We start from the raw sequence: 23,479 nt of genomic DNA on the forward strand, positions 1-23,479 counted from the left end.
CCACTGGGGCAGGAAAATATTAACTGTAACTGATAAATTGCTAGAGGCTAAGTATGAACAAATCTGAAGAGTTTTAAAAACTTCAGAGGGGCACCTGGGTCGCTCAGTCGGTTGAGCATCCGACTTCAGCTCAGGTCATGATCTCGCAGTCTGTGACTTTGAGCCCTGCGTCAGGCTCTGTGCTGACAGCTCAAGAGTCTGGAGCCTGCTTCCGATTCTGTGTCTCCCTCTCTCTCTGCCCTTCCCCCGCTCATGCTCTCTCTCTCTCAGTCAAAAATAAATAAAACATTTAAAAAAAAAAAAGCTTCAGAGGGAGGGCACAGTCTTAGGGGAGCGTTTTTTTGCAAGTTTTCCTCCATTAGTTCTATCAGATTCTCACAGTGAAGATTGGAGAAAGTCCTCTCATGCTTCACTCAGGGGAAAGAGAAAAGTAGTAGCCATTTTGCAACAAGCCAGAGCATTCTGTTCATCCTAATATAGTCTGCCCTCAAAGGAAACTATTTTACCAAAGCCTAATCTGTAGAGATTTTATCAGAAACTTAACTGACTTGTGGAGAGAGAAATACCCAACTCCAGCCTCCTCTAGCCATCCTGATGCACCTCAAGATGGAGAAGGGGATTAATAAGCACCTATGAAGTACACTTGTAGTACACACTCCAGGTGTACAGGTTCACTGAAAATTTAACTGAGACCTAATAATTATAGGACTTTAGAATACTTCCTCTCTCCCACTTTATCACAACATGACCAAAGGCCTATGTACCAGAGTTCTTTACATCCAGTACATCTTATCTGGCTTTTAACAAAAATTTGCAAGGCATATTGAAAACAAAAACAAAACACTGTTTGAAGGGAAAAAGCAAGCACAAGAAGCAGCTAGATATGGGAGGAGTATTGAAATTATCAGGCCAGCAATTTAACTATGACTAATATGCTAAAGACTCTAAAGGAAAAAAATATGCAACATGTAAGATCATCTGAGTAATGTAATCAAAAAGATAGAAATTGCAAGAAAAACTTCAAAATAAATGCTAGAAATAAAACACACATATAAAAAATGTCTTTGATATACTCATTAGTGGACTAGACAAGGCTCAGGATATAATATCTGAGCTTGCAGATATATTAACAGAAACCTCCAGAACTAAAAACCAGAGGAAAAAAAAATGGAACAGAATATCCAAGAAATGTGGGACTATTACAAAATGGATAACATACTAATAATGGGAATACCAGAAGGAGGAGGAAGAGAAAAAGAAGCAAAAGAAATATTTGAAGTAATCATGACTGAGAATTTCCTCAAATTAATGTCAGACACCAAACCACAGATTCAGGAATCTCAGAGAACACAAAGCAAGATAAATGCCAAAAAACAAAAGCAAAACAACAACAACAACAAACATATACACAGGCATATAATATAACTCAGAAAATAAATGCTAAATAAAAAAATCTTTAAGAAGTTTTTCTGAAAATCTGAAAGAAGCCAGAGGAGAAAACATTTTACCTATAGAGGAGCAAAGACAGGAATTACATCTGATTTCTCAGAAACCATGAAAGTAAGAAAAGAGTAGAATGAAATATTTAAAATGTTGAGAGAAAAAACTCACAAACCTGGAATTCTGTATCCTGCAAAATTATCTTTCAAAAGTAAAGAAGAAATAAATACTTTTTTGAACAAACAAAAATTGATGAAATTTTTACCAGTAAGCCTGCCTAGCAAGAAATGCTAAACTTCTTAAGAGAGAAGAAAAATTATATAAGCCATAATTCATATCTACATAAAGAGCATTAGAAAAGGAATGTGATAGTAAAATAAAAACTTTTATTTTTCTTACTCTTAATTGATCTAATATAACAATTTGCTCAAAATAATAGCAAAAATATGTTAAATAAATTATAGTTTATATATAAGTAAAATGAATGATAGTAATATTATAAGCACCAGGAATGAGGAATCTAAAACATTTTGTTATTACAAGGCACTTTATCCATGAAGTGATATATTAAAAGTGGACTTGGAATAGCTGTAAATGTACATTGCAAACTCTAGGGCAACCACTAACAAAAGTAAAAACAAACAAACAAAAAAAAACCCCTGTAATTGATATGTCAAAAATGAGAGAAAATAGAATCATGTAAAATGTTCAATTAAAAACACAAGAGGCAGGGGCGCCTGGGTGGCTCAGCCAGTTAAACATCCTACTTTTGATTTTGGCTCAGGTCATGATCTCATGATTAACGGGATCAAGCCCCGCATCAGGCTCTGCGCTAACAGAATGGAGACTGCTTAGGATTCTCTCTCTCTCTCCTTCTGCCCCTCTCCCTTCTCATGCTTTCCCTGTCTAAATAAATAAACAAACAAACACACAAAAGACAAAAATAGGAGCAAAGAACAAAGGCAACAAATAGGAAACAATAACAAATATGGTAGATATTAATCCAATTGTATCAATAATTACTTTACATGTCAATGGCCTGAATATACCAATAAAAAGACAGAAATTGCCAGAGTGCATCATAAATAAGATTCAACTATAGTTTGTCTACAAGAAACCCAATTTAAATGTAAAGGTACATATAAATTAAAAGTAAAGGGTTGGATGGGGCCCCTGGGTGGCTCAGTCGGTTGAGCATTGTACTTCAGCTCACGTCACGATCTATCTCACAGTTTGTGAGTTCCAGCCCCACATTGGGTTCTCTGCTGTCAGTGCAGACCCCACTTTGGATCCTCTGTCTCCTCTCTCTGCCCTTCCCCTGTACTCTCTGTCTCTCAAAAATAAATAAACATTAAAAAAAAAAAAGAAAAAAGGATGGAGAAAGATATACCATGTTAACACTAATCAAGAGAACACTGCCAGGTGGCCAGCTGGCTGAGTTGGTGGAGCATGCAACTCTTCATCTCAGGGTTGTCAGTTCAAGCCCCCAGGTAAAGATTACTTTAAAAATAAAATATTAAAAAGAGAGAAAGAGAACACTGTAAGACCTGTATTAGACACAGCAGACTTTAAAGCAAGGAAAATTATCAGGGATATAAAGGGACTTTATGTAATGATAAAGGGGTCAATTCTCTAAGAAGTCATAACATTCTTTAATGTGTATATACCTAGCAACAGGGAATTAAAATACATGAGGCAAAAACTGAAAGAACTAGGAGAAATAGATGAATCTACTATTACAGTTGGAGACTTCAATAGCCCTTTCTCAGAAATGGACAGAAAATCAGTAAAGACATAATTGAACTCAACAGCACCATGAATTAATGATATAATTAACACCTACAGACTCATTTAACAACAGCAGAATACACATTCTTCTCTCAAGCTCACGTGAAACATTCAGTAAGATAGACCACATTCTACATCTAAAACACACATCAACAAATTTTAAAGAATAAAAATCACACAGTGTAATACCACAATGGAATTAAACTAGAAATCAGTATAGAAAGATAGCTGGGAAATTCCAAAATACTTGGAGATTAAGCAATACACTTCTAAATAACAGATGAGTCAAAGATGAACTCCTGGGACACCTGGGTGGCTCAGTTGGTTAAGTGTCTGACTCTTGATTTCAGCTCAGGTCATGACTTCATGATTTGTGAGATCAAGCCCCACATCAGGCTCTGAACTGACAGCACAGAGCCTGCTTGGGATTCTCTCTCTTCCTCTCTCTCTCTGCCCCACTTGTGTTCTATAAATAAATAAACAAACATTTAATGAAGAAGAAGATGGCATAAAAACACTCAGATCAATGGAACAGAATAGAAAACCCAGAAATGGACCCACAAATGTATGGCCAACTAATCTTTGACAAAGCAGGAAAGAATATCCACTGGAATAAAGACAGTCTCTTCAGCTAGTGGTGCTGGGAAAACTGGACAGCGACATGCAGAAAAATGAACCTGGAACACTTTCTTACACCATACACAAAAATAAACTCAAAATGGATGAAAGATCTAAATGTAAGACAGGAAGCCATCAAAATTCCCAAGGAGAAAGCAGGCAAAAACCTCTTTGACCTTGGCCGCAGCAACTTCTTACTCAACGTGTCTCCAGAGGCAAGGGAAACAAAAGCAAAAATTAACTATTGGGACCTCATCAAAATAAAAAGCTTCTGCACAGCAAAGGAAACAATCAGCAAAACTAAAAGGCAACCAATGGAATGGGAGAAGATATTTGCAAACAACATATCAAAGGGTTAGTATCCAAAATCTATAAAGAACTCAACACCCAAACTCAACACCCAAAAAACAATCCTGTGAAGAAATGGGGGAAATACATGAATAGACACTTCTCCAAAGACATCCAGATGGCCAACCGACACATGAAAAAATGCTCAACATCACTCATCGTCAGGGAAATACAAATCAAAACCTTAATGAGATATCACCTTACACCTGTCAGAATGGCTAACATTAACAACTCAGGCAACAACAGATGTTGGTGAGGATGTGGAGAAAGAGGAGCTCTTTTGCATTGTTGGTGGCAATGCAAGCTGGTGCAGCCACTCTGGACAACAGTATGGAGGTTCCTCAGAAAACTAAAAATAAAACTACCCTATGACCCAGCAATTGCACTACTAGGCGTTTATCCACAGGATACAGGTGTGTTGTTTCAAAGGGACACATTGCACCCCCATGTTTATAGCACCACTATCAACAATAGCCAAAGTATGGAAAGAACACAAATGTCCATCCATGGATGAATGGATAAAGAAGAGGTGGTGTGTGTGTGTGTGTGTGTGTGTATACATATACATACATATATATACATACACACACACAATGGAGTATTACTCAGCAATCAAAAAGAATGAAATCTTGCCATTTGCAACTACATGGATGGAACTAGAGGGTATTATGCAAAGCGAATTGAGTCAGTTGGAGAAAGACATATATCATATAACTTCACTAATATGAGGACTTTAAGACACAGAAGAACACAAGGGCAGGGAAGAAAAAATAATATAAAAACAGGGAGGGGGACAAAACATAAGAGACTCTTAAATATGGAGAACAAACAGAGGGTTATTGGAGGGGTTGTGGGAGGGGGGATGGGCTAAATGGGTAAGGGGCATTAAGGAATCTACTCCCGAAATCATTGTTGCACTATATGCTAACTAACTTGGATGTAAATTTAAAAAAAGAAGAAGATCTCTCAATAGAAATTTAAAAAATTTTTGAACTACATGAAAATACAACTTAGCAAAATTAGGGGATGCAGTGGAAGTGTTTAGAGGGAATTTTGTAGCCTTTTATGAATATATTAGAAAAGAGGAAAGCTCTAAAATCAGTAATCTAAGATTCTACCTTAGAAAACTAGAAAAGGAAGAATAAATCTAAAGTAAGCAGAAGAAAAGAAGTAATTAGGACAGAAATCAATGAAATTGAAAACAGGAAGCCAACAGAGAAAAACAATGAAGACAAAAGCTGATTCATTTAAAAGATAAAATTGATTAACTTCTAGCCAGTCTAAAGAAAAAGAGAGAAGACACAAGTTACTAATATCAGAATTGAAAGGACATCACTACAGATACTGTGGACATTAAAAAGATATTAAAGGACTAGTGTGAACAACTCACCCACAAATGTTATAACCTAGATGAAATGAACCAATTCCTCAAAACACAGAAGGTACCAAAATTCACACAAAAAAATAAACAACCAGGATAGGCCTAATATCTATTAAAGAAATTAACTTAATAATTACTAAACTTCAAAAACTAAAGCACCAGGCCCAGATGAGTTTACTGATGAATTCCTCCAAACACTTAAGAGATTATACCAATTCTTTACAATCTCTTCCAGAAGGCAGAAGCAGAGGGAATACATGCTATTCATTCTATGAGGACAGCATTACCCTAATACCAAAATCAGACAAGGACATTGCAAGAAAAGAAAACTGCTGACCAATATTTCTCATTAACATAAATGCCAAAATTATCAAAATATTAGCAAATTAAATCAAATGTATAAAAATAATTATATATACAACCAACTGGTTTATCCCAAATATGCAAGACTGGTTCCACATTTGAAAACCAATGTAACATAACATAATCCCTCATACCAACAAGCTAAAGAAAAAGATCACATGTTCATATCAGTAAATGCAGAAAGAGCATTTAACAAAATCCAATACCTATTCATGATAACTCTCAGCAAACTAGGAATACAGAGGAGTTTCCACAACTTGATAAACAAGATCTACAAAAAACCTACAGCTAACATCATACCTGATGGGAAGAAGCTTTCCCACTAAGATCAGGAGCAAAGCAAGGATGTCCCCTCTCACCACTCCTTTATGACATAATACTGGAAGTCCTAATAAATACAGTAATATAAGAAAAGGAAATAAAACTTACTGATTGGAAAGAAAGAAATAAAACTATCTTTGTTTGCAGATGACATGATTGTGTAGAAAATCTGAAAGAATGAATAACAAAACTCCTGGAACTAATAAGCAATTATAGCAGGGTTGCAGGATACAAGGATATGTACAAATGTCAATTATTTTCCTATACAACAGCAATAAGCAAGTGTCATTTGAAATTAAAAACATAATGCCATTTACATTAGCACGCCTCCAAAATGAAAAAATTAAATATAAGTCTAACAAAAATGTACAAGATCTATATGAAGGAAACCAAAAAACTGATGAAGAAATGAAAGAATAACTAGACAAATGAAAAGGTATTCCATGTTTATGAATAGGAAGAATCAATATGGACAGCATGTCAGTTATTCCTAATTTGATGTATAGATTCAATGGATTAAATGTAATCCCAATTAAAATACCAGAAATATTTTATGGATACAAACTGATTCTAAAGGTAATGTAGAGAGGCAAAGGACCCAGACTAGCCAACATAATATTGAAAGAGAAAAACAAAGTCATAAGATTGACACCACCTAACTTCAAGACTTACTATAAAGCTACAGTAATCAAGATAATGTGGTAGAAAGAATGGTGAAAGAAAAGACTAATAGATAATGGAACAGAACAGAGAGCCCGGAAATAAACATACTAGTCAACTGATTTTTTTTTTCATTTTATTTTTTATTTTTTAAAATTTACATCCAAATTAGCATATAGTGAAACAATGATTTCAGTAATGCCCCTTACCCATTTAGCCCATCCCCCCTCCCACAACCCCTCCAGCACCCCTCAGTTTGTTCTCCATATTTATGAGTCTCTTCTGTTTTGTCCCCCTCCCTGTTTTTATATTATTTTTGTTTCCCTTCCCTTATGGTCATCTGTTTTGTATCTTAAAGTCCTCAGATGAATGAAGTCCTATGATTTTTGTCTTTCTCTGACTAATTTCACTTGGCATAATACCCTCCAGTTCCATCGATGTAGTTGCAAATGGCAAGATTTCATTCTTTTTGATTGCCGAGTAATACTTCATTGTATATCTATACCACCTCTTCTTTATCCATTCATCCATGGATGGACATTTGTGTTCTTTCCATACTTTGGCTATTGTTGATAGTGGTGCTATAAACATGGGGGTGCAATGTGTCCCTTTGAAACAACACACCTGTATCCTGTGGATAAACGCCTAGTAGTGCAATTGCTGGGTCATAGGGTAGTTTTATTTTTAGTTTTCTGAGGAACCTCCATACTGTTGTCCAGAGTGGCTGCACCAGCTTGCATTGCCACCAATAATGCAAAAGAGCTCCTCTTTCTCCACATCCTCACCAACATCTGTTGTTGCCTGTGTTGTTAATGTGAGCCATTCTGACAGGTGTAAGGTGATATCTCATTAAGGTTTTGATTTGTATTTCCCTGACGATGAGTGATGAGTGACATTTTTTCATGTGTCGTTTGGCCATCTGCATGTCTTCTTTGGAGAAGTGTCTATTCATGTCTTTCCCCCATTTCTTCACTGGATTATTTGTTTTTTGGGTGTTGAGTTTGATAACTGATCTTTGAAAAAGGAGCAAAGATAACACAATGGAGAAATGACAGATTTTTCAATAAATGGTATTGAAACAACTGTATATCCACATGCAAAAAAGAAGCATCAGGACTTTACATCCTTTACAAATATTAACTTGAAATGGACCAGAAACCTAAATGTAAAGTACAAAGATAACATAGGAGAAAATCTAAATGATCTTGGGTTTGGCAATGACTTTTTAGATAGAACACCAAAGACATGATTCATAAAAGAAATAACTGATAAACTGGACTTCATTAAAACTAAAATTTTCTGGGGGTGCCTGGTTCAGTTGGTTAGGCATCCGACTTTGGCTCAGGTCATGATCTCAAGACTCTTGAGTTCAAGCCCCGCATCGGGCTCTATGCTGACAGTTCAAAGCATGGAGCCTGCTTTGGATTCTGTGTCTCCCTCTTTCTCTGCCCCTCCCCTGGTCAGGCTCTATCTCTCTCTCTGTCTCTGTGTCTCTGTCTCTGTCTCTCTCAAAAATAAATATTAAAAAAAAACAAATTTTCTGGGGTGCCTGGGTGGGTCAGTCTATTAGGCGTCCGACTTCAGCTCAGGTCATGATCTCATAGTTTGTGGGTTCAAACCCCGCATTGGGCTCTGTGCTGACAGCTCAGAGCCTGGAGCATGCTTCAGATTCTGTCTCCCTCTCTCTCTGTTCCTCCCCCACTCATGCTCTAGCTCTCTGTCTCTCAAAAATAAACATTTTAAAATTTTTTCTGTTCTGCAAAAGTCACTGTCAGAAGGATAAGGAGACAAGCCACAGACTAAGAAAATATTTACAAGAGACATATCTGATAAAGGACTGTTACCTAAAATATACAAAGAACTCTCAAAGGTTAATGATAAGAAAACAAACAACCTGATGAAACAAACAATGGACAAAATATCTGAATAGACACCCACCAAAGAAATCTACAGACGGCAAGTAAGCATAAGAAAAATGTTCAACATCATATATTATTAGGGAGTTGCAAACTGAAACAATAAACATCAATACACAACTATTAGAATGGCCAGATTCAAAACACTGACAACACCAAATGCTGGTGAGGATGTGTAAAAACAGGAATTCTCATTCATTGCTGATGAGAATGCAAAATGGTTCAGCCATTTTGGAAGACAATTTGTTAATTTCTTACTGTACACACTATACCATGTGATCCAGCAATCACGCTCCTTAGTAGTCACCCAAATGAGTTGCAAACTTATGTCTGCACAGAAGCTTGCACATGGATGTTCATAACAGCCTTACTTATAATTTTCAATACTCAGAAATAACCAAGATGACCTTCAGTAGATGAATGAATAAATAAACTGTGGTACATCCAGACAATAGGGTATTATTCAGTGCTAAAAAGAAATGAGCCATTGAGCCATGGAAAGACATGGAGGAACCTTAAATGCACCTTAGTAAGTCAAAGAAGCCAATCTGAAAAGGCTTCATACAATATAATTTCAAATATAATGACATTCTGAGAAAGACAAAATAATGGAGACAGAAAAAAATGAGTGGTTATCAGGAGATGAAGAGGAGGGAAGGATGAACAGGAAGAGCACAGAGGAGTTCTAAGACAGTAAAACAATTCTTTATATTTTAATGGTTGCAACATTTGTCAAAGCCTATAGAATGTGTAATACCAAGAGTGAATTCTAATGTAAACTGTGTATTTGGGTGGATAATGATATATCAAAGTAGGCTCTTTAAATGTAACAAATATACTATCCTCTGGTGTGAGATGTTTATAGGGGGAAGGCTGTACTTGTGTGGAGGCAGGAAGTATATAGGAATTGTCTGTATTTTATGAATTTTGCCATAAACTAAAACTGTTCTAAAAAATAAAGTCTATTAGAGAAAAGAAAAAAAAAAAGGACACAGAGCCAGCCTGAAAGAGCTCCCAATAGCCAAAGATGGCACATATTTAGCAAAATAATAAATCTAGTAAAATAGTCCAAAGAGTGAAATAAATCTCCACGTGTCCATGCAGATAAAAACAAATGATTGAAAATAAATATATTGGAGAGAAGGGACAAATCTTTCTTACAGAATTCCAACTGTCAATGTAATTCGGCCAAATACCACCAGCAACACACATGCAGTTGAACAATTTAGATTTTAGTAGTCATTGCAGTAAGACAGAGCACATATTACATTGGATGACAGGAATGATAAAGTGCTTCAGTAACAGATGTTAGGAAGGAATTATAGGATTTGAGTGTTAGTTACTTCATTTTGCAGTGGTTCCAATGCAGCTGAGTTTATTCAGGATTGGGTGTTGTTAAAGCAAAGCAAAACAAAACAAAAACAAAAACAAAAAACAAAAAAAACAAGCAACAGTCACTTGTATCAGGTGAGAGGGAGATGTTTGATATTTTGAGAGTAGCAGAGCAACCTTGTTTTTGTCTTTACTCATGCAAAACAATGACCTTGTTTGTGTTACATCATAAGGGTCAAAAAATGACTTTGTCTGCTTGGTGTTTGGTGTCATTGTTCTGCAGCCCATCTCAGCACACACAGGCCAGTTTTCCTTCGGTGTAGGGTAGGGTCTCAGGCATGGGATAAGAGTGAAGATATAGGGTTTCCTAGGAAAGGAATGGAAAGGCCTTATATTTTTAAAACATTTGTATTCTTTAAGAACTTGGAAAATTCAGAAATTGAAATTTTAAAACTTTAGAAATTGTCTTTAATTGCTTATATTTGAATCCCTATGAAAGTTATTTATTGTAATATGAATTCCATGGATATGGCCTTATTATGTTCCAGCACTTACCTTGTTCTAACAAAATTATTGAATGTTCTCTTTCCACTGCTTTAAATCCCAGCTCTGACACATACTACCTTCTCACTTTCTTTTCTACCTAGACTTAAACTTTTATTGCACCAGGATCAGTTTTTAAATACTTTAGCAATATCATACATGTTAATACAAACACATTGCTAGGCATTTTCAATTCTCTTCTGATCATTACTAAAAGTTTTTATTGGAATAAAAGTTGGGATCATTTCTTTAGGTTTAACAAACAAAATAAATGTCAAAGAGAAAGAACACAGAGAAAACTTTTTTAGGATTCTGATGGGAACATTAATTATATTTTCATCTAGAAAGCTGGTATTTATTAAAGTTTTTTAAATGTCAACAGAATCGTTTTATACCTGGATTCACACCAGTTGCAATAACTTACTGGCAACATCAATCCTTCTTTTTTCTTGCTAATCAAAACTATTTCGTATGTGTGGTGGCTCAGTCAGTTAAGGGTCTGACTTTGGCTCAGGCCATGATCTCTCGGTCTGTGGGTTCAAGCCCCGCTTCAGCCTCTGTGCTGACAGCCCGGAGCCTGCTTTGGCTTCTGTGTCTCCCTCTCTCTGTCCCTGCCCCACTTGTGCTCTCTTAAAAATAAATAAACGTTTAAAAAAAATTTTTTTTTAATTTTTTTTAAACGTTTATTTATTTTTGACACAGAGAAAGGCAGAACATGAACAGGGGAGGGTCAGAGAGAGAGGGAGACACAGAATCCGAAACAGGCTCCAGGCTCCGAGCTGTCAGCACAGAGCCCGACGCGGGGCTCGAACTCATGGACCGTGAGATCATGACCTGAGCCGGTCAGAAGCTTAACCGACCGAGCCACCCAGGCTCCCCTAAAAAAATTTTTTTAAAAACTATCTTTTGGGGCACCTGGGTGGCTCAGTTGCCCCAAGCATCAGACTTCGTCTCCGGGGTTCGAGCTCCACATTAGGTTCTTCACTGACAGTGCTGAGCCTGCTTGGGATTCTCTCTCCTTCTCTCTCTGTCCCCCGCCCCCCCCCCCAAACACACACACACACTCTCTCTCTCTCTCAAAATAAACTTTAAAAAACCCTATCTTTTTATCATTGCCATATATAATAATGTTACAAAATAACCAAGAAAAGTATGTGTTTATATGTAAGTATATGTATGTTTTGTATATACGTATAACACACACACACACACACACACACACACACACACACACACACGAAGGCAGTCATAAAATGTGTTCATAGGTTCCTAATTTGGTTCCTAATTTCAGAAGTGTGCAAATGCAAGTTTATCCCTAGGAGATGCATAATTTGCATGATAATTGTTTTCTAACTGAGTTGTGTGTACTTTCAGATATTACTTATGAAAGATTAAACAGCTTACTGTTTCTTTTTTTCTCAGAAATAAACTCTGAGGATCACAGATATTATTCTTTTATGTTACATTTTACAGTCTTAGTCACAAAAACTGTTTACACATGGTAAAGTTAATTGCATATTGGTACCCACAAAACGGGGGCCAAGGTCACAAATCTCAACCTAAGTCATCCTGATCTAATGGTACTCCTCTCATTGTCAAAGAAACCTAATATATGCCAGTCACAACCTTGCAACTCAGCTTTAGCTAGCTTACTTGGCCTTATTAGGAAATCCCTATTAATCAAATTCACTCTTGACCAACATCCCTCCGAAGAGTGCTTTATGGTTTGTTTTCCCTTGAATAAAAGACATCAAATTGTTACTGTTTTAGTTTTGTTATTTGACACATGTACCTTTCTTCCTTTTGGCAGCTCTGAGTTAAAAGGCACACTTTTGGAAAAATAGTTTAAAATTTCCCCTTTATGAACTTTATATTACAAAACTTCCTAGCACATAGAAAAGGAGAAAACAGTAAAATGATCATACCCACATATTAGACGTAGAAATCCTTAACATGTTACTATATTTGCCTTTTCTGGTTGTTATTTAATTACAAATATGTAATATAATGCTAACTATTCTAATATGCATCTCTAAAAAAACTAAATTTTCCTACATAATCCCAATAGTTATTATCACAATTAACAAAACTAACGTAACTTCCCTTAATATTTTTAAGATCCGATCCATACACAAATTTCCCCAGTTGTTCCCAAACGTCTTTTTGTTTTCTCCAACTAGGATCTGATCCAGGACCACACTGTATTTGATGGTATGTCAAAGTTTAACCCATAACCTCTGGGACTTTGGTAGAATTTGGGCGCCAGAGAGCAATACAGACTGTTGATAACATCTCATTAATAACGCCCCCTTTACCATCTGCCTCCCTGCCACGTGGACTGCCCCAACGTACGTGAAACCGGCGAGCGGTCGCGGTATTTTCATGGAAATGTAGTTCTGGATGTTCCGGCTGACCGCGCGGCATTCTAGGAACGGATATCCTGGGCTTTTCCCTGCGCATGTGCAGTCACCCCCATTTACCGGCTTCCGTCCTCCCAGGCTGTGCGGATGCGCCGGGTTTGCCCTCAGGTGAGAGAGGCCTACTCCGCACGCCGGGAGGGAGAGGGGCGGGCTCGTGCCCAGAGGAAGGGACCACGACGTCTCGGGAACTTCCCGTTCACCCCAAGTGCCGACCCCGGCAGGAACGTAGACCTGGCAAAGACGGGTGGGTGTGGGCTCAGGGGCCCAGATGGGGCGAGTGTTGTCGGAAGATGTTCCCTGCAGACTGGGGTGCGGGAGCTGACTGCAGCGGGAGCGGGGAAGATCCAGGCCGGCGGGTAATGCGCGTTTCCGTATTGGATACTGACCGTGAGCCCGGCACAAAGCGCGCCCTGGCGTTGGACTTAGAAGCCAGAAAGACCGGATAAATTCCGCCTTTGTCACTTGGGCATAAGTGAGGTTCTTATCTGAAAATAAGGATAGTAGTTAAAAACTGCTTTGTGGCGTTGTTCAGAAAGAGGTAAGTCATAACCTATAATGCATTTAGCCAAGTGTTAGTAACACTAGTAAGTAGTAGGCAATACGCCAAAATATAGTGTTGGCTCCCATCATATTTGAAAGACACTTTGTTCTTTTTTATTTAGTATTTAACTTAGTTTTTGCAGCCACCCCATTTATAGGAATAACCATATCCTTAAAAAAGAAAGAAAGAAAGAAAGAGAAAATGGGGGTTCAGAAGAGTGAAATTACAGACCACAGGTCAAAAAGGCGATGAAGCCAGGATGCAAATACAGATAGGCTTTACTCCTAAATTCAGCTATTCCTAATACCCTGCCTCCCTAAAACCCAACATTGTAGGCTTCACGGCAGTAGCAGAGTGACTATGATTGTAAAGTTAGCATGATGTCACTCTCTGACATAAATGTCACTTTCTGACACGTGCATCTATTCTGGGGCTTCTGGCATGTCTCCAGAGCCTCTGGATAAGACTGAGGCTCCTGGTACCTCCTGTGCTGTCCAGGCTGTCTCTGTCTTCAGAAGGCACAGTCTGATATCTAGTGCAGTGCTGTCCAGTAGATAAGGTGAGCCACATTGGTAATTTTAAATGTTCTAGTAGCCATATTAAAAACTAAAACGTGAAATTAATTTTAAGAACATACTGTGTTTATCTCAATATATACAAAATATTCTTCAACATGTGGCACTAGCCACATTTCAAGTGCTCAGTAGTGGGACGTGGCTAGTGGCTATAATAATAGAACAGTTATAATGATCTTGAAGAAAATCAGGCCCTACACTAGTGGGGCCCAACCAGGGTGATTTTGCTCTCCAGAGGACTTTTGGAAATGGCTGGAGATGATATGGTTTGTCACAACAGAGGAGGATTGCTACTGACATCTGGTGGGTAGACACCAGAAATACTGCTAGGCATCCTACAACGTACAGGAACCCCCCCACCCCCCGTCACAAAGAATTCTGCAGCCCAAAATGTCAGTAGTGCTGAAGCTAAGAAATTTTGCTCTCAATGAAAGTTTCAACTAAAAGGAATTTGTTTCCTAGGCCTAAATCTCAACGTCTTTGGAACGTTCTTTGGAATGTCTTTGGAACGTTCAGCTCTTGTGTAGCAAGCAGGAGAGGAGCCCTGGGGACAGGAGTCCCACCTGGAAGAAAAGTTTATCTGACAGGAACCATATTCACCAAAGTTTCAGAACAAATGCAGAAGAACCCAGAAAGGAGTGGGTCCTAATTTGTTCCACCAGAAGCATTTTGTCATTACCTTTTCCAGAAAGAGCCAGACTTGGTGATGTCACCACATCCAGAAGCCATCACAGACTGTATGACAGTGGAAACTGGTCCAGCTTGCAGAAGGTGGTGAGCTGGGGTTGGAAGAGATTGGTGATTGTCAGGCCGTACAAGAAAAGCCAAGCCAGAGCCAAGGAAATTCATTCTCCGTCCCTAAACAGCCCCCTATTTTCTTCATTCTTTACTTACTTTGCAGATTCTGAGCCACTCTCTCATTGTGTCCATCAGAAGGGGCATCTAGGGATATGCTGAGGCTTCCTTTATCCTGAACATAAAGAATTACAAAATGACAGTATAGGAGTAGATTTCTATCTCTGACTCTTTTGAAACTTTTAAAAAACTGGAGCCTCAGATGTATGTCCCCTGGTCACCCAGGATAGAGCTAGGAGGAAAGCATAGTGCTGTTCATTCTGTCACACGTAAGTCACTAGAAGTGTCTTATCAAAAGTCTTACCAAAAGTCCTTTGTTCAGAAGAACAAAAGTATTTTAAAATATTTGGTCACTAAGCATCTTTTTTTCCCAGAGTTTTCTGTTGATTCTCTAGCTCAAAGTATAAATAATATTAATAGAATATTAATAATCAATGGGGAAATAATTCACAGTCACCTAGTGAAAAATAGCAAGGTTACATCCATGTGATCATATCAGAGATGTACTACATATTCAGGGAATGAAGCACTCTGTGGTGCTTCCTGCCCCTTCTCAAGGGTCAGCAGGACATTTTTCCATAGGGAGGCTTTTCCCCAGCTGGTGTGATAAGACTTTTAGGCAACTGAATGCAGAATCTCACCAGACCTCTCATGATTCCTTTCCTCTTTCCTTATTCCCAGCTTATCCTTCACAGTTGTCTGTACTCTCCCAACAACAGCAGAAAATGGACACAACTCAGGTGAGTTGTATGTATGCACCTTTTTTTATAATGGATTTTATGGGTGGTTAATTAACATAGAAAAGTAGAAATAGAAATAGATCAAAACCCTCACAGTTTGTGAGTTCAAGTTCCATGTTTAGGCTCTGTGCTGACAGCTCAGAGCCTGGAGCCTGCTTCAGATTCTGTGTCTCCCCCTCTCTGTCTGCCCCTACCCCACTTGCACTTTGTCTCTCTTTCTCTCAAAAATAAATAGACACACAAAAAATTTTTTAATAATAATAAAAAAAGAAATGGATCAAAACCATTCAAGGAAGATACAGCAAAGCAGATGAGTAGTACAGCAGAGTTGGCATGTGGATAGATGCAGTCCTCTGACGTTACAGATTTTTCAAAGTACAGGGGTAGATTTCTTCCTGACCTAATAGCCATGGCAGAGAGTCCACATTCCTCGTGGAGTCTAAAGTTACTGAAGTCAGGAAAAATGTCTTTGTTGATCTTCAGGTAGGTGATAGTGCAGATCTTTCCAGAACAACCCTGAAATAATTATAGAATGTTGTTTCCACTTTTTCCTCAGTGGAAGTAAATGGCACATTACCAAAGCAGGGCTTTCATTAATACAGTTGTCTGTGTCAATAAAACAGAAGAAGTAGACCTTTCTCTGATCATCCTGCTGGACCCAGAGATAACACTTAGACTAACTGGAGCCCAGCATGAATAGCTGGTACATTCATGTCCTAAAAATAGCTCTGTGTACATATTTCTCTCAAGTGCCGGTATTGAACAAGCTGTTTAGCAGACAGCTTAAAGTTCTATTCTCTAGCAAATGCTACTGCACTTTCCATTCATATTTCAGGCCGCTGCATGTGCCTGTGACCTACACTCACCAGTGACCTAATTACAGTTCAATCCAGTGGGTCTCGCACAGATCTGTCTGCAGTGTCTGACTCCGCCCCTACTTTGTCCTTCTGGAAGGTCTCCCGTGTTAGTGTCTGTGTCGGTTTATGCTTGTTTCTTTTGTGGAGTCACCTTCCTTTTCTTGCCCTTTCACATGTCCCTTCACAAGTTTCCATTCCTTCTCCCTATTTTTCCAGCTAGTCTTCTTGACTCCTTTCATCCCCGCTCTGGTTTGAACAGTGATGTATTTGTTAGTTCTTGCAAATGTGTCTCTGCAGCCCACTGTGACCAGTAGCACTTTTTGTGATGATGGAAATGATCTTTATCTGCATTGTCCCAAACGGTGGCCACTAGCCACATGTACCTGTTGAACACTCAAAATGCAGCTAGTGTGACTGAGTAACCATATTTTTAATTTAGGTTTCAAATAGTCACACGTGGCTAGTGACTACCATATTGGACATAGTTGACTCAACATCTCTCTGTAGATATCCAAAAGGCATCTCCAGCTCAATTGATTCAAAGATTTACAGCCCTCCCCAAACTATCCCCTCATCTTTCCCTCCCTAGTCAGCCAGGCACCCAAGCCATAAAAGTGTAGTGCATCCCAGGCTCCTTTTGTTCTCAGTCTCGCAACTTCTGCCACATCTGGTGTGTACTCAGGTCTTGCTACTTTCCTATTTGTCAAAGATGACAGCTATTTTATACGGTTAAACCTAAATGCATATTTTAAATGCATTCTTGGGGTGTGTGGGTGTCTCAGTTAAGCATCCAACTCTTGTTGTCGGCTCAGGTCACGATCTCGTGATTCATGAGTTTGAGCCCCACATCAGGCTCTGTGCTGAACCTGCTTGGGATTCTCTCTCTCTCTCTCTCTCTCTCTCTCTCTCTCTCTCTCTCCCTCTCTCTCCCTCTCTCTCTCTCTCCCTCTCTCCCCCTCTCCCTGTCTCCCCCTCTCTCTGTGTTCCTCCCCCACTTGTGCTCTCTCTCTCTCTCTCTCAAAATAAATAAACCTAAAAACAAATAAATGCATTCTGCTACTTTATTCCTTTTTTGCTATCTCACAGTATCACAACTGAACTGTTGGAATAGCTTCTTTACTAACCTGCCCATTTCTTTTGTCACCTACTCAAGCACACCTTCCACATGGGTAGTTCATCTAAATGCTAATGAAGTAACGTCTTGTCCTTGTGTAAATCACCTCTTGGCTCTTTACCCCATATGATAAAATTCCTAATTTCTCAAGACAATGTTCAGGCTTTGGAAGCATTACCCCTTCCTTTTATTTATTTATTTTTCCACTTTTTTTGGTGCTCTGACTTTTTTGATAACTATTGAGCAACCAAGATGTTCCAAGAAAGTAGCATGTGCCATAGTTACAGCTTAAACAATACAGATACTTTTCTTCACTAATAGTGTTCACAATCTAGTGGGGAATATGACATTAAAAAAAATTTGCTATTAAAAATATTACTAAAAGGTAAAAGAAAAAAAATTACTAAACCAAACCTCATTGAGTTTTTTAAACATATTCTCCTATCCCTAACCGCTTCATGTTATCTTTTCATTGTCTCCTCTGGATTGACCTTTAGAACCACATCCTCATCCTGTGCATCTGGTGCCGTGGATTGAATTGTGTTCCCCCACCCCAAATTTATATGTTGAATCCCTACCCCCCAGTGTGACTGTATTTAGAGATAGAGCATTTTTAAAAAATGTCTATTTATTTAATTTGAGAGAGAGTGCACATGTAAGTGAGACAGGAGTAGAGAGAGAATCCCAAGCAGGCCCCGTGCTGTCAGTACAGAGCCCTGACGTGGAGCTCAAACCCACAAACTGAGATCATGACCTGAGCCAAAGTCAAGAGTCTGATGCTCAACCAACTAGCCATCCAGGCACCCCTAGAGAGAGAGCTTTTAGGAGGTAATGGAGATTAAGTGAAGCATAAGGGTGGGAATCCTAATCCAGTAGGATTGATGGTCTTACAAGAAAAGAAAGAGAGAGACAGATTTCTCTCTCTACACATAGGCACCAGGCAAAGGCCATGTGAGGACACAGCAAGAAGTGGCCATCTGTAACCCAGGAAGACAATGTCACCAGAACCCAACCATGGTGATACTCTGATCTTGGACTTCTAGCCTCTAGAACTGTGAGGAAATAAATGTCTGCTATTTAGTCTACCCAGTCTGTGGTATTTTGTTATGGCAGCCCAAGCATCTAAGACACTTGGATCTTTATTTTTCTTTTTTCATTTTATTTTTAATTGTAGCAAAATGCAGAAAATATATATCATTGTAGCCATTTTTTAACTGTACAGTTCAGTAATATTAAGTACATTCATATTTCTATGCACCCAGTCTCCAGAACTCTTCATCTTGCAGAACTAAAGCTGTATATCCATTATTTTTTGTAAATGTTTATCTATTTATTTTGAGAGAGGTCATGAGCAGGGGAGGGGCAGAGAGAGAAGGAGAGAGAATCTTAAGCAGGCTCTGTGATGTTATTGAGAAGCCTGTCTCACTAACCATGTGATCATGACCTGAGCCAAAATCAAGGGTCAGGCACTTGACCGACTGAGCCACCCAGGTGCCCCAAGCTATATATCCATTAAACAACAGCTCATCATTCTTCTCAGCATTTGGCTTCTGGCAGCCACCACTCTACTTTCTGTCCATTAATGTCCCTACTCATATAAGTAGAATCATATAGTAATTGTTTTTTTGTGACTCATTTATTTCACTTAGCATGAAGTTCTCAAGTTTCATGCATGTATCAGAATTTCCTTCTTTTTTTTAAGGCTGAATAATAATACATTGTGTGTATATACCACATTTTATTTATCCCTTCATCAGGTGTTAGACACTTAGGTTACTTCCACCTTTTGGTTATTGTGAATAATGCTGCTATGAGCATAGGTGTACAGATACCTCTTCCAAGAATGCCAGTCTCGTGGGTATTTATTTCCCGAAGTGGCATTGCTGGTTCATGTGGTAATTCTACATTTAATTTTTTGAGGAACCACCGTACTGTTCCACAGTGGCCGTGCCATTTTATATTCCCACCAGCAGTGCACAGGGATTCCAGTTACTCTACATCCTTGCCAACACTTGCTATTTTCTGATAGTGGCCATTCTAATGGAGATGAGGTCTGGCTCTTTACTTTTGACCTGCTATGAGTCAGCTTTGGTTGCCTCATCCAGGAAGTAATACTCTTCTCTTTCCCCTTGTCTCCCTCTGTGCTAATTTCCCCTTTTCTGAATCTGCACAGCCCCATTATAACTTCATGCATTGGTGCAAGTCACCTGATAATGTATTTGTCTCTCCAGTTAGACTATTAGCTTCAAGGTGTGGAACTACCATGGGTTCATTTTCATATGCTCCATTCTAAGCCCTCTTCTTTAGTTGAGAATACTCATTAAATTGTTTTTAATAAAATATTATCTCCTCTCTATATAGAACTAAGCCACTGAAAAAATTTGGATTTCTTTTTTTTTTTAATGTTTATTTATTTTGAGAGAGAGCTGCGTGTGTGCACGCACACATGCATACATGAGCCAGAGAGGGGCAGAGAGAGAGGAGAGAGTGAATCCCAAGCAGGCTCCGCACTGACAGCACAGAGTCCGACTCCAGGGCTAGATCCTATGAACCATAATATCATGACCTGCACAGAAGTCAAGAGTTGGAGGCTTAACCATCTGAGCCACCCAGGCACCCTAAGAATTTAGATTCCTATTTTCAGACCACCTTACTTCTTATAAGGCAGAGCCCGTGCCATTACTATCTTTTGTCCTAGAAACCTGTGCATGTTTGTATGCATTACAAAAAAGACCTGTTCTTCTTAATAAAGGATGCTCCAAGAGGATGTTTTCCTGACATCACCACCCCCATCTCATGCTTTTCTCTAAAATGCTGTCATTTAATTAATAAATAAGATGTTGTCATTTAGCCTCCTCATCTTTAAGACTGGACCATCTCCAGACTGTCTGTGTGCTTCTGAGAAGAACTAAACTTCTTGTGGGCAAGTACAGTCCCCTTAGAGGGGATAATAGGAGGTGCTAGGAATAATGTAGAGCTTTCTTCCTTATACATGGGAAACAAGTTAAGATTAAATGAATTAGCTAATCGATTGTTTGAATTGAATCAGCATCAGGATTTGCAATTTGTCAGAGAAAGACTAAGTCAATCAAAGGTGGATAATTGAAAAGGATCACATCAGTCCTGAAAAACAAGTGGGATTTTAATTGTTGCAGAGTAGAGGGAGGTTACTGCATTTTGAGGGTCCAGTAAGAATCTCTGCCTATTCCACTTTAGAATTCCTCTTAAGGAATATTAAGAGCGAATGAGATAAATGTTGGGACCAGACTAGGTATATTAGTTTGCTAAAGCTGCCATAATAAAGTACCACAGACTGGGTGGCTTAAACAACAACTTTATTTTCTTACAGTCTAGAGGCTGGAAATCCAAAATCAGGGAATGGACAGGGTTGGTTCCTTCTGAAGACTGTCGAGGGAAGAATCTGTTCCAGGCCTCTTTTCTGTGCTTATAGATGCTTTTTCCCTATGTCTCCACATCATCTTCCCTCTGTTCATATCTGTGTCCAGATTTTCTCTTAAAAGGACACTAGTCAAATTGGGGTAGGGCCCACACTGATGACCTCAGTGTATGCATTTTGTGTCAGACAAGAGGCACATAACACTAGAAGTTGTTAGATGTTTTCCTTAAGAGTTTGGCTTCATCCTGAGTTCTAACATGCAATAAATTTCATGCAATAAAAGCAGTTTTGTGTTTAATCTGGAAGTACTAGCAGACTGTAAAAAACGTGAAAGGGGTGAAGTAAGAATCAAGACTCCAGAGGTTTTCTTGACGTAAGGGCAGAAAGATGATGATCCCTGTTCCAGAAGTGTATGAGAGCTGAGATTGTGCATATTTAGTATATTTTTTAAGTGGTTTGTGTGTGTTTGTGTGTGTATAGTTGTTAATCAGCCTTCCTCCCTTTTGCTCATTTTGAAAGCTTTTTAGGGGTGCCTGGGTGGCTCAGTCGGTTAAGCGTCCGACTTCGGCTCAGGTCATGATCTCGTGGTCTGTGAGTTCAAGCCCCGCGTCGGGCTCTGTGCTGACAGCTCAGAGCCTGGAGCCTGTTTCGGATTCTGTGTCTCCCTCTCTCTCTGTCCCTCCCCTGCTCATGCTCTGTCTCTGTCTGTCTCAAAAATAAATAAAACATTTAAAAAAAATTTTTTTTAAAAGAAAGCTTTTTAATTATTAAAGAATTAATCCTTCTGACATGTAGGACATATATATTTCCCTGTTTCATTGTCTTTGGACTTAGTGTCTGCTAGACCAGGCTCTTTCATTTCTACTAGTGACATTTGGGGAAGTTTTTAATTTATAGAAAGATACAAAGGGATAATAATGTAATAGACCTGTTCCTACCTTCTCAAATTATTAACTATGAATTTTTGTCAATTTTTCTCTTGTATGCATTCTTTATTTTTTCCTTTTATTTATTTCTGTAAATGAGATGGTTTATACTGGTGAAGTACACTCTTAAGTATGAACTGGGTGGATTTTTACATATGTATACATATGTGCAAATGTAACTTACCACTCAGATTAAGATGGAGAACATTTTTGTCACCCTAAAGTTTCCTTCCTTCCAGTTTCCGTTAATAACCACTGCCCTGCTCTGCAGAGGCAAGTGCTATTCTAACATCTTATGTCCAAAAAAAGGATAACTTCATTTTTTAACATTGTATAAACAGAATCATATAATCTGTACTCTTTTTTAGGAGATGGGGGGATCTGGCTTTTTTCTGTGTACATAACATGGTTTAGATTATCCGTCTTGCTGCTGTATGTTTCATTACTTTTTTTTTTTTTTTGAGTGAGAGACAGAAAGAGAATCCCAATTAGACTTTGCACTGTCTGCGCAGAGCCTAATGTGGGGCTCGAACTCATAAACTGTGAGACCATGACCTGAGCCGAAACCAAGAGTCAGACTCTTAACCAACTGAGCCACCCAGGCACCCCCATTACTTCCTTTTTATTGCTGAGCAGAAAGTATTTCATTATATGATCATATGATAACTTTATTGGCTCATTCTCTTGGTGGTGAGTTTTTTACTTTTATTTTCCCATTTGGGCACTATTATGAATAAAGCTGCTATGAACAATCCTTTGTGTCTCTTAGTATATCTTCATTTCTCTTGGTTATACCTAGAAATAGAATGGCTGATGCATGGAATAAACATATGTTCAGCTTTAATATATATTACAGTTAGCTTTCTAAAGTGCTTGAACCAATTTATACTACCAACGTTCTGACTGTACCAAATTCTCACCAACACTTGCTACTGTCAGTCTTTTTTTATTTTCGTTATCCTGGTGGCTGTATAGTGGTCTCTTGTTGAAATTTATACTTTGCTTTTCTGTAACAAATGCTAATTTCAAACACCATTATTTGTGTTGGGCCATGTAAATATTCTTTTATGTAAAGTACCTGTTCAGTTCTTTGTTTTAATTAGACTCTTTGCTTTATCTTCTTGATTAGTCGAAATTATTTCTATGTTATCAATACAAGTCATTTGCCAGATGTATATGTTGCAACTGTTTTTGGATTCTATGATTTGACTTTTTTAAATTAATTAATTTTTTAATTTACATCCAAGTTAGTTATAGTATAGTGCAACAATGATTTCAGGAGTAGGTTCCAGTAATTCATTTCCTATGTATAACACCCATTGTTCATCCCAACAAGTGTCTTCC

General features: G+C 38.4%; 2 protein-coding genes across 4 annotated transcripts in view; both read left to right on the forward strand.

Moving 5' to 3' along the window:
• ZNF782 (zinc finger protein 782) overlaps positions 1-13,009 on the forward strand; it is a 96,366-nt gene extending 83,357 nt beyond the window's left edge. The window contains exon 6 of the mRNA XM_047829076.1: positions 12,891-13,009. The gene's annotated coding sequence lies outside the window, so the exon portion shown is untranslated. The remainder of the gene's footprint in view (positions 1-12,890) is intronic.
• A 273-nt stretch (positions 13,010-13,282) lies between these two features.
• ZNF510 (zinc finger protein 510) overlaps positions 13,283-23,479 on the forward strand; it is a 34,303-nt gene continuing 24,106 nt past the window's right edge. Inside the window, exons 1-3 of one of the 3 annotated variants that reach the window (XM_047829079.1) lie at positions 13,283-13,668; positions 14,709-15,020; positions 15,783-15,841. In XM_047829079.1, the coding sequence (XP_047685035.1) occupies positions 15,827-15,841 (15 nt within the window). In that variant the 5' untranslated portion in view covers positions 13,283-13,668; positions 14,709-15,020; positions 15,783-15,826. The other 2 variants (XM_047829080.1, XM_047829077.1) reach the window with 2 other exon arrangements.

Source organism: Prionailurus viverrinus, chromosome D4, assembly GCF_022837055.1.
Source record: "Prionailurus viverrinus isolate Anna chromosome D4, UM_Priviv_1.0, whole genome shotgun sequence".
NCBI lineage: Eukaryota > Metazoa > Chordata > Mammalia > Carnivora > Felidae > Prionailurus > Prionailurus viverrinus.